General features: G+C 24.4%; 3 protein-coding genes across 30 annotated transcripts in view; 1 reads left to right on the forward strand and 2 right to left on the reverse strand.

Annotated features, from left to right (window-relative positions):
- LOC126901058 (basement membrane-specific heparan sulfate proteoglycan core protein-like) overlaps positions 1-268 on the reverse strand; it is a 118564-nt gene extending 118296 nt beyond the window's left edge. For 9 of the 12 annotated variants that reach the window (XM_050677192.1, XM_050677193.1, XM_050677199.1 and 6 more), the window contains exon 1: positions 28-268. The gene's annotated coding sequence lies outside the window, so the exon portion shown is untranslated. The remainder of the gene's footprint in view (positions 1-27) is intronic. The other 3 variants (XM_050677200.1, XM_050677201.1, XM_050677203.1) reach the window with 1 other exon arrangement.
- Positions 269-4623: 4355 nt separating this feature from the next.
- Positions 4624-12948, reverse strand: LOC126900955 (zinc finger MYND domain-containing protein 11-like). Of its 2 annotated transcripts, XM_050676994.1 has the most exons (13): positions 12724-12948; positions 11994-12077; positions 11763-11914; positions 10448-10572; positions 10221-10382; positions 8469-8561; positions 8220-8386; positions 7698-7813; positions 7426-7622; positions 7224-7340; positions 5219-5971; positions 5019-5147; positions 4624-4806 (listed from the first exon to the last, which is right to left on the reverse strand). In XM_050676994.1, exons 2-13 carry the CDS (start codon positions 12002-12004, stop codon positions 4684-4686), a joined length of 2145 nt encoding a protein of 714 aa, XP_050532951.1. In that variant the 5' UTR covers positions 12005-12077; positions 12724-12948; the 3' UTR covers positions 4624-4683. The 2 variants fall into 2 exon arrangements, with proteins under 2 accessions (XP_050532951.1, XP_050532952.1); XM_050676995.1 differs by lacking the exon at positions 11994-12077.
- A 1599-nt stretch (positions 12949-14547) lies between these two features.
- LOC126902897 (coiled-coil domain-containing protein AGAP005037) overlaps positions 14548-15020 on the forward strand; it is a 104261-nt gene continuing 103788 nt past the window's right edge. For all 16 annotated transcript variants that reach the window (XR_007703368.1, XM_050680585.1, XM_050680590.1 and 13 more), the window contains exon 1: positions 14548-14690. The gene's annotated coding sequence lies outside the window, so the exon portion shown is untranslated. The remainder of the gene's footprint in view (positions 14691-15020) is intronic.

Raw genomic sequence — 15020 nt, forward strand, 5'->3', positions numbered from 1 at the left:
ATTAAGGATACTCCTAACAGTACTCACTTAAAATTAGTAAAATATCAACGAATGAATTATTTATTAAAACACGTGTCGAACTAATACAACACTAATAGAGTCAAAAGGTAAAAGTTAAAATGAAAAAATTTAACTACAGTGAGCACATACACTACACGCGCACGTTTATACACGCGGCACCCGCTCAACGGTTGAAGCTTCGGCCCGTCTGTTGCCGGTCCGTGATCGTGGGGCTGACTGCCGGCGGCTCAGCATGTGACTCCGTACAAACTGTAAGGCGCGGTGGCGGTTACTATATACAATATAATAATAATATAATAGTATATATACACTACCGGCAACTCTCGCACGCGCGAGCACCTCGTACATAGGCTACGTACAAGATCACATCTGAGATTTGTCTGTACTCCCCCACCCAACGGTCGTCCCCGCAGACGAATGATGTAACTATCGTAGATGGTAATAATAATAATAGTAATAATCATGATAAAAGTAATAACAATAAAATGAAAAAAAAGTTATGGTCTGGTAAAAAGTAAAAACAAATCATTTTAATAATGTCATTTTTGTTTTGGCACCTCTTGGAGAATCGTTGGGGGTCAAAGAGTTACGCACGGCGAACACTCGTCATTTGTTTTATTTCGAACAACGTTGTTCGCCTGACATTATTATTATGATTTTCTAAGCAACGGGTGGTCAAACGAGCCGCCGGAATTTGTCTGTCATAAGAAAATCATCAATGATCCTCCAATGCGTTATAAATAGTTTATAATACGTAATTATTATAATGTTACACCACAATGTTGAAACGTGGTCTGCTCCCTCGTAGCAAGAAGAAGGTTGGCATTATTTTTTAAACACATCACGTATCGGAGCAGTATTGTTAAATAATAATACATAAAAATTATAATAACAAATTGTTTAAATGACAGGGCCGATAACTGCAAGGACAGAGAAAAATTACTGAATCAGTGACTAGAGTTTTTACATTTTTTGCAAGTTGTTAATTTATTATTTGATATACAAATGAATTAAGTAGGCCTGCAAGCACATAAATTAATATTTGAGTATTTGGCATGGGATAAACATTTTACCCCACAAGTACTTTAAAATTTGTTGGTATTATCACTAAAATCATGATTATTCAGTACATAAATAGCTATTCGAATTTTTGAGTAATGTGAATGAAATTCTTAGTTTGGTTATTAATTTAAATTATTATGTAACGTTTAAAAACAAATCATTAAAATGTGAACTCGAATAACTTAAAATAATTGTGTAATCTGAAAAGTTTATGTAAAAATAATTAAAGTGATCATTAATTATGATACAATGATTTTAATACGTGTGGTGTGAATTTTAATCTAACGATATTTTCAATTATCTTATTAGTTATAAAATTAATAATTCACTAAAACACTCTAATTTAAAACTCTCACATAAAAATTTCCCGGAGTTTGATAAATGTATTTTCATCGTGATCTGAATATTGCGCAATATTAAAAAATATTTCAAAATTAACGGGGAGGGCAATATTTTTTTTTTTATTTGCTATTGTGTGTGTATATATCATCTTTTTTTTTTATTAATTTGTAATCGTAGTTCTAAATTTAAAATGGTTTTCAACACTAAAAGATACATGAAGTAAGCAACAAAACAACAGTAAAGTCTTTTTCTAAAGTTTTAAAATAATTTAACTTAAAAATATAGAATTTTCTAAAAATTATTTTTTTGTCTATCATAGGGTCGTCCATCCTTAAAAAATTATTTTGAGTCATTTTAACTAAAAATAAAAATCCGGACTAAAAGGGTTAATGAAAAAATGGGAAAACGACTTCTTTTCCAAATGTTAATTCACTAAATAAAAAATAGTAGCCATTAGAAGAATGACTACCATTAAGGAGGACAGAAGGTCCTCCTTAACAGAGGTTTGTGCTTTTATAGCATAAATATGATAATACATTTTTAAGTCGATAAAATATAAAAATAATTAAACGTGTATAGGAGTACACTCCTATATTAGGTTGAAATTATGCCTAAAATTAACATAATTTTACTTTTATAGTTACATAATCCTATTTTATATTTTCGTTGTTATAATCGCATAGGCAAAATGTTCTTAATTTATTTATAAATATATGCTATACTTTTCTAAGAAATAGTATTAATAATGATCCATGCAGAATATAACTACACAATAATACACATTTATGTAGTTTATTAATATCGTTAAAATTTCCCAGAGAGATTTCTCCGATTTGCAAGAAAATCTACTCACAAAATATGTCAACAAGCGTTGTAAGCTTTAAAAACAAACAATAATATAGTATTAATTACGATAATATTCTATCAAACTGTTAGACAGAATAAAATTAAGCTGCATGTATACTTAAAATCAATGTTGTTTTGATAGTAGTCCAAACATTTTATTCAAATTATAAGGGTAATGGAGTACATGTTTCACGATTTTGATTACTTTTAAATTTTAATACAATTATTAATTGTTATAAATTAACTTTTTATAATTTGAGGTTACGTTTTAAAATTAACATTTGAGAAATATTTGTAATTGCAATATATTTTATAAGTTTAACGTTATAGACAAAAATGTTAAACATAGTTTTTAACATTTTTAAAATATAGTAAACAGTAAATCTTACCTTTAACTAAAAATCTTTAAAGAGAGTAGAAGTGACAGATCTGTCAGTAATACACTGATAGTCAGATGTTATTTTTTTTCTGATTAATGAAGATGAATAGCTGAATTGCTGAGAACAATTTTCATTATTAAATTGTGGAAAATTCGAATAAATGATGTCGGATCATAAAAAAAACAATCGATTAAGAATGTTTCATTTTCGAAGATATAAATGGATAAAATCTAGCGATTTTCAAAATGGATTATTTCCAAAATATATATATCCATAATGGTGTCAAAAATTATATATTTGTATATCATCTACACAAAAAATTACTATAACATTTAGTTAATTTTTTTTTACAAGATTGGCTTTTCTGTAAAATTTAAAATATGGAAATAATACTTGTTATTTATATTTTGAAAATAATTCTTCATTTAGAAAATTAAAATATACGACTAATTTACATATTCATTAAAATTTCAAACCAAAAATGTGCTGCATATTGTAAGTTATAACATTATTATATATCAAATAAATAAATTGATTAACTATGTGAATGTTATACTAATTTATCTCGTTCATGGTTATGAAAGTTTAATACATACACAAAATCAAATTTTATTAATTACAAATGCTCATTTTTTTTTTTATTCTAATGTAAATAATAAAAAAATATCGAATACAAACATTACACATCTATTCTCCAAATTTTATTCAACATAAAATATACCATAGTATATATAGTACATAAAATATAAATTTAAAAAAATATCTATATTCAATTTTAACAAATACAATTTTGTTTAAATGCCAATGTGACATAAAATCTAGAATAAAACAATACATGTGAAATTCTGACAAATCTCTAATATTACTTTCATTTATGCCAACACCAAAAAGAAAAAACTGAGATCAAAAAATATTATGTATCTAAATTTTTATAAATAGTACTTAGTAAAAATACAAAGTCATTATTAATAATTATCATAGTGATAATAAACAAATTTATACATAATAATTATGCAAAATATACTAGATTAATTTATAAGCTCTATTAATTAACACACAGGTCCAATATTGTCAATCTGTCAAGTTATTGACAACAGACTTATATAAAAAATGGTACAGTCTAGTGATTATCATAATATTGCTCATTAAATGTGGTAATACATATATATATATATATATAATTAGGTGATAATAAATCAAGCAAACTTCATACATAAACTGAATATTTTGGAAGAGCTAAATAATGATTAATATAATACAAGTTTATATACATAATAATACATATCATTAAAAAGTTGTTGGTCTTACTATAAATTATATTAATATTTCCACAATATTACACATTTAAATATAATTTTAGCTCTTTTCTGTACAAGAATAACTAATTTTTAACATATAATAAAGCACCATTTATAATAATTTAAACTTACCATTAACATATAATATTAAATATGTACAAATAATAAAATAAAACAACTAACAAAAACCAATTAAAAAATAAATTACTATAAATATCTTACAAACTAGAAGTATAAATACAAAAAACTAATAAATATATAACAAATATTTTCAGGATAACCAATTGAACAAATTTTAGCTTAATAAAATAAAGATGGATACAAACAATTCCTTTAATTAACTCAAAAGATGTGATGATGATTAATAATTTTGGGATATAAATAAATAATTAATTCTGGATTTTAAATTTGAATAAACCAAAAATAATTAATTGAGTACAAAAATATTATAAATTCTACATAAATTAGAAGTGAATTAATAGTCTATATAATACTTGATAAAGTACAAAATAATAAATTGATTTTAAAAAGTTTTCATTGATAAGTTATCTTACAAAGATAAAAATATATTTCAATAATCTATACTGATAGTAAGCTTCTTAATTTTTTGTCTATAATTTAAATATATAATAAAACAATATATATGTAACCAACTTAATTAATAAATATAAAAAATTAATATGGAGATTCACTTATTAAATAATCTTCCTATAATCAAATAAATTATACTAAGATTATCTTTTACGACGACAATGCCTTTTATGTTCACTACTCCAGTGAACAAGTTGACATTTAGGACTGCAATATGCTGTATTCCAACAACAATGATAAATTGCTTCACTTTCACAATTAACACACTAAACATTTTTTAAACATGTAAAATTTTTGATATTTCAAAAATATTAATATTTTAAATTAAATACAAGGTATTTCTGGACAATATCATACTAATGTATGAATGAACGTTTAGGAGATCATAGGAAAATATTTACCATAGAGAACAGTTTAAGGAGTAGTAATAATATTTAATAAGTCATAGATGATCATTTAAAACAATTAATAAATTTACCCATTGCTTTTTTTTTACTTCAGATAAGGCAATATTATGATTTTCTTGTAAAAGAGCTATTTCTTCCTTATGTCGCTGTACAAGTTGTTCCAATGCTTTACGCTTTTCATTTTCCATTTCAGTGCGAATCTACAATATATTAATAAAATATTTTTATTTTTGTTAACAATTAAAATATGAAGATGTTCTGACTAACTTACTTTGTTTATTAGACTTTTAGGAGGTTTTTTATTTATTGGTTTAGTTTGAACTTTAACAGATCGTACCAAATCTTGACATGAAGAGCTGACAATTTCATCTTCACCAACATCAGAATTTTTCAACCGTTCAGTAGTAGATGTTATATTTTGATCAGTTTCGCTATCTTTAAGTTGAAATTTAGTTTTAGGTGATACACTTTTTATTCCTTTAGACACTTCTATTGAAGTATTATCCTTAGAATTGTTTTTTGATTTTAATTTGGAACTTACAACATTATCATCATCTGTTTGATCACATGGTTTTTTTGGTCTTCCTCTGGGGCGTTTTTCATTTAAAATTTCTGGACTTGATTTTTTAGGGGTTAAAGATTTTTTTAATATTTTTTTGGGAGGTGTAACAATTTTGGTTTCTAATACTGGAGGTCTACCACGCTTTCTTTTTAAAGGAAGATCACCTTCTTCGTCTTTATTATCCTCTTCTTTTAAATCAGATACAATTTCTTCTGATTTCAATTCAACTTCAGTTTCATTTGTCAACAAAGACATATTATTTTTATCTTCTAAAGGTAGATCAGAAGGTTTAATATCATCAGGCTGGAATTTTTCATCAATTTTTAGAGATTCTTCTTCATCTTCGGATGATGAACTTGATGATGACTGTGGAGCAAGTCCAAAAATTATTTTATCCAACTGCAATTGATGACGACGTAATTCTTCACAGGCTTTATTCCACTGAGATGTACGACCTTGAGACTAAAGAAAACATAATTTTATATTTTTATTTTTATTAAAAAAATAATAATAATAATAATGAAAAAAAGGGGAATTAAAATAATTTACAAAAAAAGTATCAGGTTACTAGTCAAAATGGTGAGTATTATTAAAGAATATTTCATTTTTATTTTAATGGAAATAGAAAAATATTTGATTTAATAATATTAATTAGGCATAAAAATTATTAATTATTTAGTAAATTATTCTATTGATGTAACCTTAGGGGATATTGTTCTATAATTGAAGAATAATTTTTTTTTTTTTTTTTGTTATTTTGCATTATGAGAATATGAAGAATTTTTAGGAAATAATTTTAAAAAGAAAATTAATTATTTTATTGTCTAAAAAGCAATAAAAAAATATTTATGCAAATTTTTTATTAATTAAGTTTTTATTTGTTTTACACAATATATGTGTAAAACAAATAAATTGGATTTGTTAGAAGTTAAATGCTGAATTTTAACCAGGTACTCGAGAGTACTTGGTAAACTAAAATTTACCATTTTACCTTTAGAAAACTAAAATCTGTAATGTATGATAATGCGGTTATCACATATTTAAAATGATCAAATTTTTTGACTTTACCAAGATTTTCCAATAAATTTTTTAAAAAATGCTATACTTTGTTTAAGGAGTGTAAATAAACATTATTTAAGATAAAGTATGTGATTTCATCAATCGCAGTTTATTTTTATTATTTTGATAATCTTATCTATAAGGACTAGTAAGTGATATGCCACTAATAATGTTCAAAAAATTAAGTCAGATAGGAGTCTAAATATATGATAGATTTGATTTATTTTTAAAAATTTCCAGGAAAATTTATTAAATCCTCTAATATTTTCATATTCTTCAGAATTTTAGTAATCATGATAAAACATTTAAGTATGTAATATCATTATCTGGAAGAAAGGTGGGTAAGAGCTAAAAAGTTTGGTGACTAAAAATTTACTAAGCTGCAAAAAAGTCTTGATAATACTACAAAAAAATAACAAAAACATAAAATATATTTTATTTCAACCTTGTAGAGGTTCTTTATTATCACGAAAAAAGTTCTTAAAAAGTACTTTATGTGCAAACATTTTTTTTTAATATGTAATTTTAACTTAATGTTTGTTAACAATTGTTAACAATATGTAATGAGATAAATGTGTGAAATCCTTGATATAGATTATGAATTTGGTTCAATATCTCCTACATTATACAATTTTGAAAAAAGTTATAAAATTACCTGTAGAGTATGAATATTTACAGATATTGGTCTTATTTGTGATTTATCAATAGTTCCAAGATGATGATCGCCACCAAAAAATCTCACTTTATATGAATCACCATCAATTTTTAATACCTACCACAAAAAATTATTGTATTATCAAATTTATATAAAAATTATTTTATCATGTAAAAATCTTAAAATTTGTAGCAATTTTTACCTTAGCTGGCCAATAAGGAAAGTCTTCTTGTTTAGCATATACAAGTTCATGTGGTGGTTTACATGGTTTACAAAACCAAAATTTAGTATTTTTTTGAATTGAATGCTTATAACAATAACGACATCTCAATATTTCATCTAAATCTCGGTTACAATCTCGCAGCATTAATCGTCCATAATCTGCTAAGCTACTATGTACTAGAAAGAGTGTAACAAAATATTACATTAAATTTTGATTTTTATATAAAATAATGTTTTAATTAGTATTTCTACCTCCATGAAATATGATTATATTGTGAACAAAAGTTAAAATATCAGCACGGAATTCTTCAACATTTTTATACTCATCATTATCAGCTTTTTCTTCTATTAATTGAAGATCAATTATCCTATGAAAGTTAAACTAAGAATTAATAACAAATTTTTGTATAGTATTTAAAGACATTGTGGCTGAGTTGGTAATACTGCAGTGCCTGATATGTTCTTTTTTAAATTTGTGGCTCAGTTATGGGTGACCTATATGTTGAACATGAGATCAGTTCCTTAATTGAAGTTATCATTTCTCTCTTCAATAATAGACTCATTACCCATCTTGAAGGGTATAGTGCATTCAGTAAATTTGTGAAAGGGTTTATATTATTTTCATTGTTTGAACAATTGCCTGTTTTCTTACTTGAACATTCTTTATAAGATTGAGAAACCACTTTGGATTAGAAGGCTACTACAGCCCTTGATTGTCCATTAAAGTGATTTTTGGAAAGTTTTAATATGCTATAATATATTATTTAGATTTACTTAAAAATAAGAAGATCTATTCTCCATGGATCTTTATCTTTTAGAGCAGACTTCATGTTAAACTGTAAGTCACTTCCTTTTAACTGACTCTGAAACTGTAGCCTATCTGACACATATGTTGATGGAGCAGTAGTAGCAATTTTTCGTTCCACCCAAGGTAATGGGATCTATAATTTATTTGATATTATAAAATTAACTTTTCAGAAAAAATCATAATATTAAATGCATTATTATATAATGTAAAGTTACTTTTTCTTTTAATCTCATAGTAGTATGATAAAGCAGCCTATTAAGCTGACTTTTCTTGATTTTTTTTGTTGCCTCTCTAGCTGATGTGATTTTCTAGTTAGAAAATAATATTAAAAAAATATATATATAAATGTATTTAAAGGGTGATTTTTTATCATAACCAACTCAATTACTTAAAGAATAAAAATAATTAAAAAATTTGTTTTTGTTATCTTTAATTACACATTATTCTTGAATTATTAATTATGTAATGTTTGAGTTTTTACTTATTAGTAAATGGCATTTGAATTTTTAATATAACTTTATTCATTTATTAGATATAAAATTTTAAAGTTTCAAATTTTTGAGTTAATATACATGTTTAATACACAAATGATTACAAATACAGGTAGTTAATTGGTTTTTTATGACATCGCTAACACAGTCATGGAGTATGTATTGTCATTATGACTATCAATAGATATGTTTTCTGTATAGCCAGTTAAAATATTTATTAACTCACAACAATGTGCCTTACTACCATTGATAATAAATGCTGTGTATCTGTGAATAAAAACGTCATAAAAAACCAATTAGCTACTTATATTTGATGTCTAATAAACAAATAAAGTTATATTAAAAATTCAAATGCCATTTACTAATAAGTAAAAAACTCAAACATTTTATTCAATTACAAATATATATTCCCATTTGAAAAAACAAAGTTGACACTTTAACAAGACATAAGAGATGAACTTAAAAAGTATTACATAATTAATAATTCAAGAATAATCTTATTACACAATAGAACAAGAAAAAAACACTTTTCTGGGAAAACTACTTATCGTGCTCAGATTTTCAAAAATTAATTTTTTCAACAAAAATATTCACTTATGAGACTCTGGAAAAATTATTGGCAAAAGTCAAAAATTTTTTTGCAGAAAGTGTTAAAATTTCGACTTTTTTTGAGAAAAACACTCGAGTCTTACGACTAACGTTTTGAAATTTTCACCACACCCGCTCAATGACATTTCTGAGATAACATTATCATGGAATGTTATATGTTATATAAAAATTTCAAGATGGTTATAAATATATAAGTTTGTACATTCATTTTCAGAACTGTACAGTATTAATAATCTTATTTATATCATATAAGATGTACGAGTCTATGAGTTTATCATAAAATTTGGAATACATCTATGACAACTATGCTGTCCAACGTCAAATTACAGTTACCAATTAAATTAAATTTTTTACAGTGTCAGGTATAATAACCTGTCAGATTTTTTGTAATTATTCTATAATATAAACAAAATTATTATAATTGGAATATTAATCATTTTTGTGTATACCAGTGGTGTATTTAAGGGGTATATGGCCCCCCCTTGAACCAGCACTATGAATATTTTTTTAGGCAACTGCTAAGAAATAAGAACCTAATGACCTTTTTTTAAATGATCACTTTGACTTTTAGCAAAAAAAAAATTCTATAGCATGTTTAATAAAGTAAAAAAATATAAAATACCCTCCTAAAATAGTGCGATTGTCTTGTAGGGCCCTAGGTCTAGAGCATAGCCTAGTGTGTAATTAAAGATAACAAAACAGAAAAAAATGTTTAAATTATTTTTATTCTGTAAGTAATTGAATTGGTTGTGATAAAAAAATCACTCTGTATATAACAGGTGTCTCATGATGTTCTGACAAGTTCACATACTTTTTTTATGTCAAATTATTATATATAAGAATATTTAATAAAATATGTATACATACCTTGCAAACAAAACATATAAACTTATGTTTCACATCATCATCAGGTAAATCTTCTTTTTCAATGCATGATAGGTGGTAAACACGATGACATGAAGTACAACTTATAACATCTCCAGCACTATGACATTGAAAACAATACCAATCATGACTATCTTTATCAACCTTAAAAATATTTTATTTTAGTAACAAATTATTATTTCATCTATATGATAAAAATCAAATAAAACCTTTTCTTCAGGAAGTTTATAGCCTTCAGTTTCAACACCAACTTTAGATCCTTTATTGCCAACTCTTTTAGTTAAAATTAAAAGACCATCGCGTACACAATAATTAAGTTGTCTACCAACTTCTTCTAAAATAATTAAGTAAGTTTAAAATTAGAATTAACACATAAGACAACAAATAAATTTATTAAATACATATAAACAATTTATGGAAAAATAATTTTTAACAAAATGAATATTAGGGATTTTGAGTGTCATAACATTGAAACCATTAAATTTGAATCAATATAACAATATACAATGTTTTTATATGATAGTAAGTTAATATTTGTAGCTATTTTCTTTTAAAAGTTCTATTATACAATGTTTTGTTACATTTAAAGTATCAAGGATAAATACTTCATTTAAACTCATATTTCTGAAATAGTAAAGCTTATTTGGAAATAATTATTATAATTTTAAATAAGGTGATTTTTTTTTAATACTAACCACTTGATTTTTCTTAAAATAATAATTATTCTTAGTATTACTTAGTATCATATATTTTCTAATTTATCAGTAATTAATTATTTTTTACTTTATTACTTATACTTTACAAGAATGTCAACTTTATCCTTTTAAATGGAAACATATAAAATAGATGATATCTAATAAAGGAGATGGCTGGTCCACAACAATTTTTGACTCATTATTTTCCAGAATATATTACAATCTTAAAATAAAACTAGAGGCGAGGTCCACGTACGATAATATTTATCATTAATACATTTCTCAACCGTAATTATTTTCCCGCCTAGATATAAAAATGTCAATAACTTTTAAAGTAATTGTCCAAAAGTTGTTATCAATCAAGGATTTTTTTAATTAGAAAATTATTTATTTTATAAGCTAGTAAAGCATGTATGTTACCATTTAACAAAACAGTTCAATTAAAATGAAGTTAACAGGTTTAAAAGGTAAAAGGTAATTTAAAAAAATAATTAGGTATTAACTGATAACTCGATGAATCTAAAAAATACCAAAAATAATTTTCATAGCATTATTATATGAAGAGAAATCAAGTGGCTAGTATTAAGAGAAACATCCAATAGAATTTATTAGATAAGTATCTCATAATAGAAGGCTTATAAAGTAAATAAAAATAATATGAAGAACAAATATTAAAAAAAAAAATTATCCCACATTAATTGTTTTGAAAATATTAATAAAATAATTCTTTAAAACCTTAATATTTATGTTTCTGTACTAGTGGCTATAAACACTAGTTTCATTCTACAAAATAAAAAAGAATATAACATTATTTTGTTATAATACTAACCTGATGGCATATTATGTACTTTAGTCATATATTTTGTAATCCTATCTATATCTGGAACTTGCCTTTGAAAGCGTATTACCTTCACAGCATCCCATAATTGCTGTACAGCTAATGGGCACGATATGCGACGACGACTCATTGCTAAAAACAATCTGAAAAAAGAAAAAGAAGACAATTAACGTCATGGATATTTTAATGTTATTCTTTGAATAGGTAAAAATGTATACTTACTTTTTATTCATTTTTAATTAAAAAAAAAATAGATAAATTGTATAGTTGATTTTTAATAATAGAACATGGTAAGGAAAGTAAGACCTAAAAAATAAAAAATTCAAGTTCAAAATATTTATAAGAATTATAGTTTCATAAATTATATTAGTTTATCATGTAAATTTTTTATTTAGACTTTAACTTTAAAACTATAAAACGATAAAAATATATAATGGTTAAATTATCCTTAAAATTATAAAAAAAAAATTGTTTTTATAAAAATTTAAATTCAAGTTCAGTAATGTTTATTACTATTTAACAATAAATAAGCATTTTATAATTTGAATTTACCTTAAATAGAGGGTTGTAATAACTTAATAAGCTTATTATTATTATTAGATCCTATATGTATCAAAATTGATGCATTAAGGATAAATGATAGATAAGATTATTCACAGGAAAAGACAACTCAAAATAAATTATTAAATAAATAAAATAGCCATATTCAAAGTAATGAATTTATTCTTAATAATTGAATTTTAAATATAAGAGATAAATGAATACATCTAATAAAATTTTATAAAATTTTAAAAGAGTTGGTCATTTTTATAACAGACTATAATAACTGAAATAATAACATACATCAACCAATAGTAATTTATGATTTATATGAATAGAACCTTTTTTACGATATAGTAACACAAAATAAAATATTTATAATTACAAACTCTTTAATTTTTTTGTGACTTACCTTGTTCTCAAGTTATAAAGTTATATTAAAATCATCAATGACCACGAAATAAAAAGTATAAATTGAATACAACAAGAAAGACGTGATAAAATATGATTCAAATTTTGTGTCGTGTTATGCATAGTCTTTATTATATTAAGTTTTAACTAATAAATTGCAAAAAAAAATGAAAAACTTGATAATTTGAGCGCTAAAATGTATATTAGTGATTAACAATAATATTGTTTACAAACACAAAATGAAAATGAAAGGGAAATAGTGAAGTGATTTGGGTCTGTGGTGGGTGGGGTATATACCATGTACTTTTTGGCTGCGTTCAGTACAGTGCTTCCATTAGAGAGAAAAAAATAATTGGTAATTATTTATGAACTTATTGATAAAACTCATTTTTTAATTGATCACGGTGAATTTTATTTATTACAATAATTCTATTTTTAATTAAATATTAAACTTTTAATTTATCTCATTAGTTTGTATTATCAAACCTCGTATTATCAACTAATGCTTAACTGGGATAATAGTACTTCATAGTAGTAAGAAAAATGTTATTTTAATAGTAACAGATAAGTCATGTAAATGCGGCTGATACGAAACTTTGATTTTCAGATTCCTATGATAACAATCGTTGATGCTGACTAAATAACTATGCCGATACATTTTTCAGCATAGTTTTTTATTAATACTCAAAAAAGAATAATATGTAGAAATATTAACTTCATAGATAATAGTTAATATACTATTATGATATATTTTTGGAAAATGAAAATAATAGAAACATCTTGCTTTATAGTAAATAAATTGAATACTACTCGTTATCAATATTTTTATTTTCTAACCCGTGAAATTGAACAAAATCGTCATCAGACTACTTCAACACGCATATTTTTAATGATAAAGATTCATTTTCAAATAATTTAAATAATTGTAACATTAAAATTATTATGAAGTAAAATTAACTAGTTACTTGTAACCGACTTGATTCAAGATATTCTGAAAATAAAACTGGATATGTCAATTTAAATTTAAATACATTTTGCCAAAAATAATCTTCAATATACGAAATATTGTACATTCAAGGGTATCATAATTGTATGAAAATATATGAATGGAAGTTTTGTAATCACCTAAAAATTGTGTCTATTGTTATGTACATAAATATATGTTTATACCAAGTTACACTATAATCGTTATTTTGTTTTCCCATCATGAAAGTAAAAACACTGTAGGTATATCTTTATACATATGAAAGATATGAAATTGAATTATTTTTTAATCAGAATAAAAATTATTTAATTTATTAATTTGTTCGTTGATAGTACATTCAGTGAAGAATGTCCAGTGTATCAGAACTCAATTTTTGCAATAGTATTCAAATTTTAGAGAAAAATATTAGCAGATGTTAATTAAAAAAAAAATTATTGAACCTAAAATTGATCATCTGAAAATTTTTTTGACTATCGAAGATAGTAAGTTTGAAATAAGATTTGTGTAAACTTAATATATTCTTACTTTATAGTAAGTAATGGTATCTGTTGATTTTTACAAGGTCACTTATTGCACAATTGTTTCAAGTAAAATTTTGTCTTAATATTTTAGCAACATACTATCAATAGTGAAATTTTAATCAGACAATTACTATACAAAGGGTTTATGTTTGTGCTAAATAATGTGCTTAGTATCAATACTTTTATTCTTATGATTTGTAAAAATAAATCCCTGAGAGATTCACCAGAAACCTGTTTAGTTGGCTGCATTGAATAGACGGCGCGCGCGCTCACCGGCCAAGTGGCAGATGAACATGAAGTAAACCAAACTAACTCTGAACTCAGTATGTGCGTAACCGGTTGCTCTTGTGTGTGCGTAAAGTGTCCGTGATTGGTGTTCCAATATTTTTAAGCGCGTTTCATCCCATTGTTATAAAGAAGAAAAATTAGTTCAAAATTTAAAATATTTGAATAATAATTGCTGTAAGTAATATAATAATTGTAATTATTTCTGTAGTTCATATCAAATATTTAAAAGCTCATTCTAATAAATATATTTTTTTAGGTTTTAATGGTTAATTAACAAAATATCTATCGAAAATAACTTAATAAAATTACTATAAATAAGCGCGAATAGGGGGGAAAGTTTTGGATACCTAGTACTCATAAAAATTTCAATAGTACCACCAGAATATGGTTTATGATAATATCAAAATATTTTTAATGATAGAAAGAATTACATTTAGCATTTACAATATTTTTTTAACTATTTGCGCTTATGTATATATATATCATTCTAATTCATGGAACCAA

This window comes from Daktulosphaira vitifoliae, unplaced genomic scaffold, assembly GCF_025091365.1.
Source record: "Daktulosphaira vitifoliae isolate Bord-2020 unplaced genomic scaffold, ASM2509136v1 Scaffold_3, whole genome shotgun sequence".
Taxonomy (NCBI): Eukaryota; Metazoa; Arthropoda; class Insecta; order Hemiptera; family Phylloxeridae; genus Daktulosphaira; species Daktulosphaira vitifoliae.

What these genes read in the sequence shown, in the direction of transcription:
- LOC126900955 (XM_050676994.1), bottom strand. An exon ending in AGTACATAATATGCCATCAG is followed by an intron (nt 10,573 to 11,762) that starts GTTAGTATTATA and finishes TAATTATTTTAG; the next exon opens with AAGAAGTTGGTAGACAACTT. An exon ending in ATAGATCTTCTTATTTTTAA is followed by an intron (nt 7,814 to 8,219) that starts GTAAATCTAAAT and finishes TAACTTTCATAG; the next exon opens with GATAATTGATCTTCAATTAA.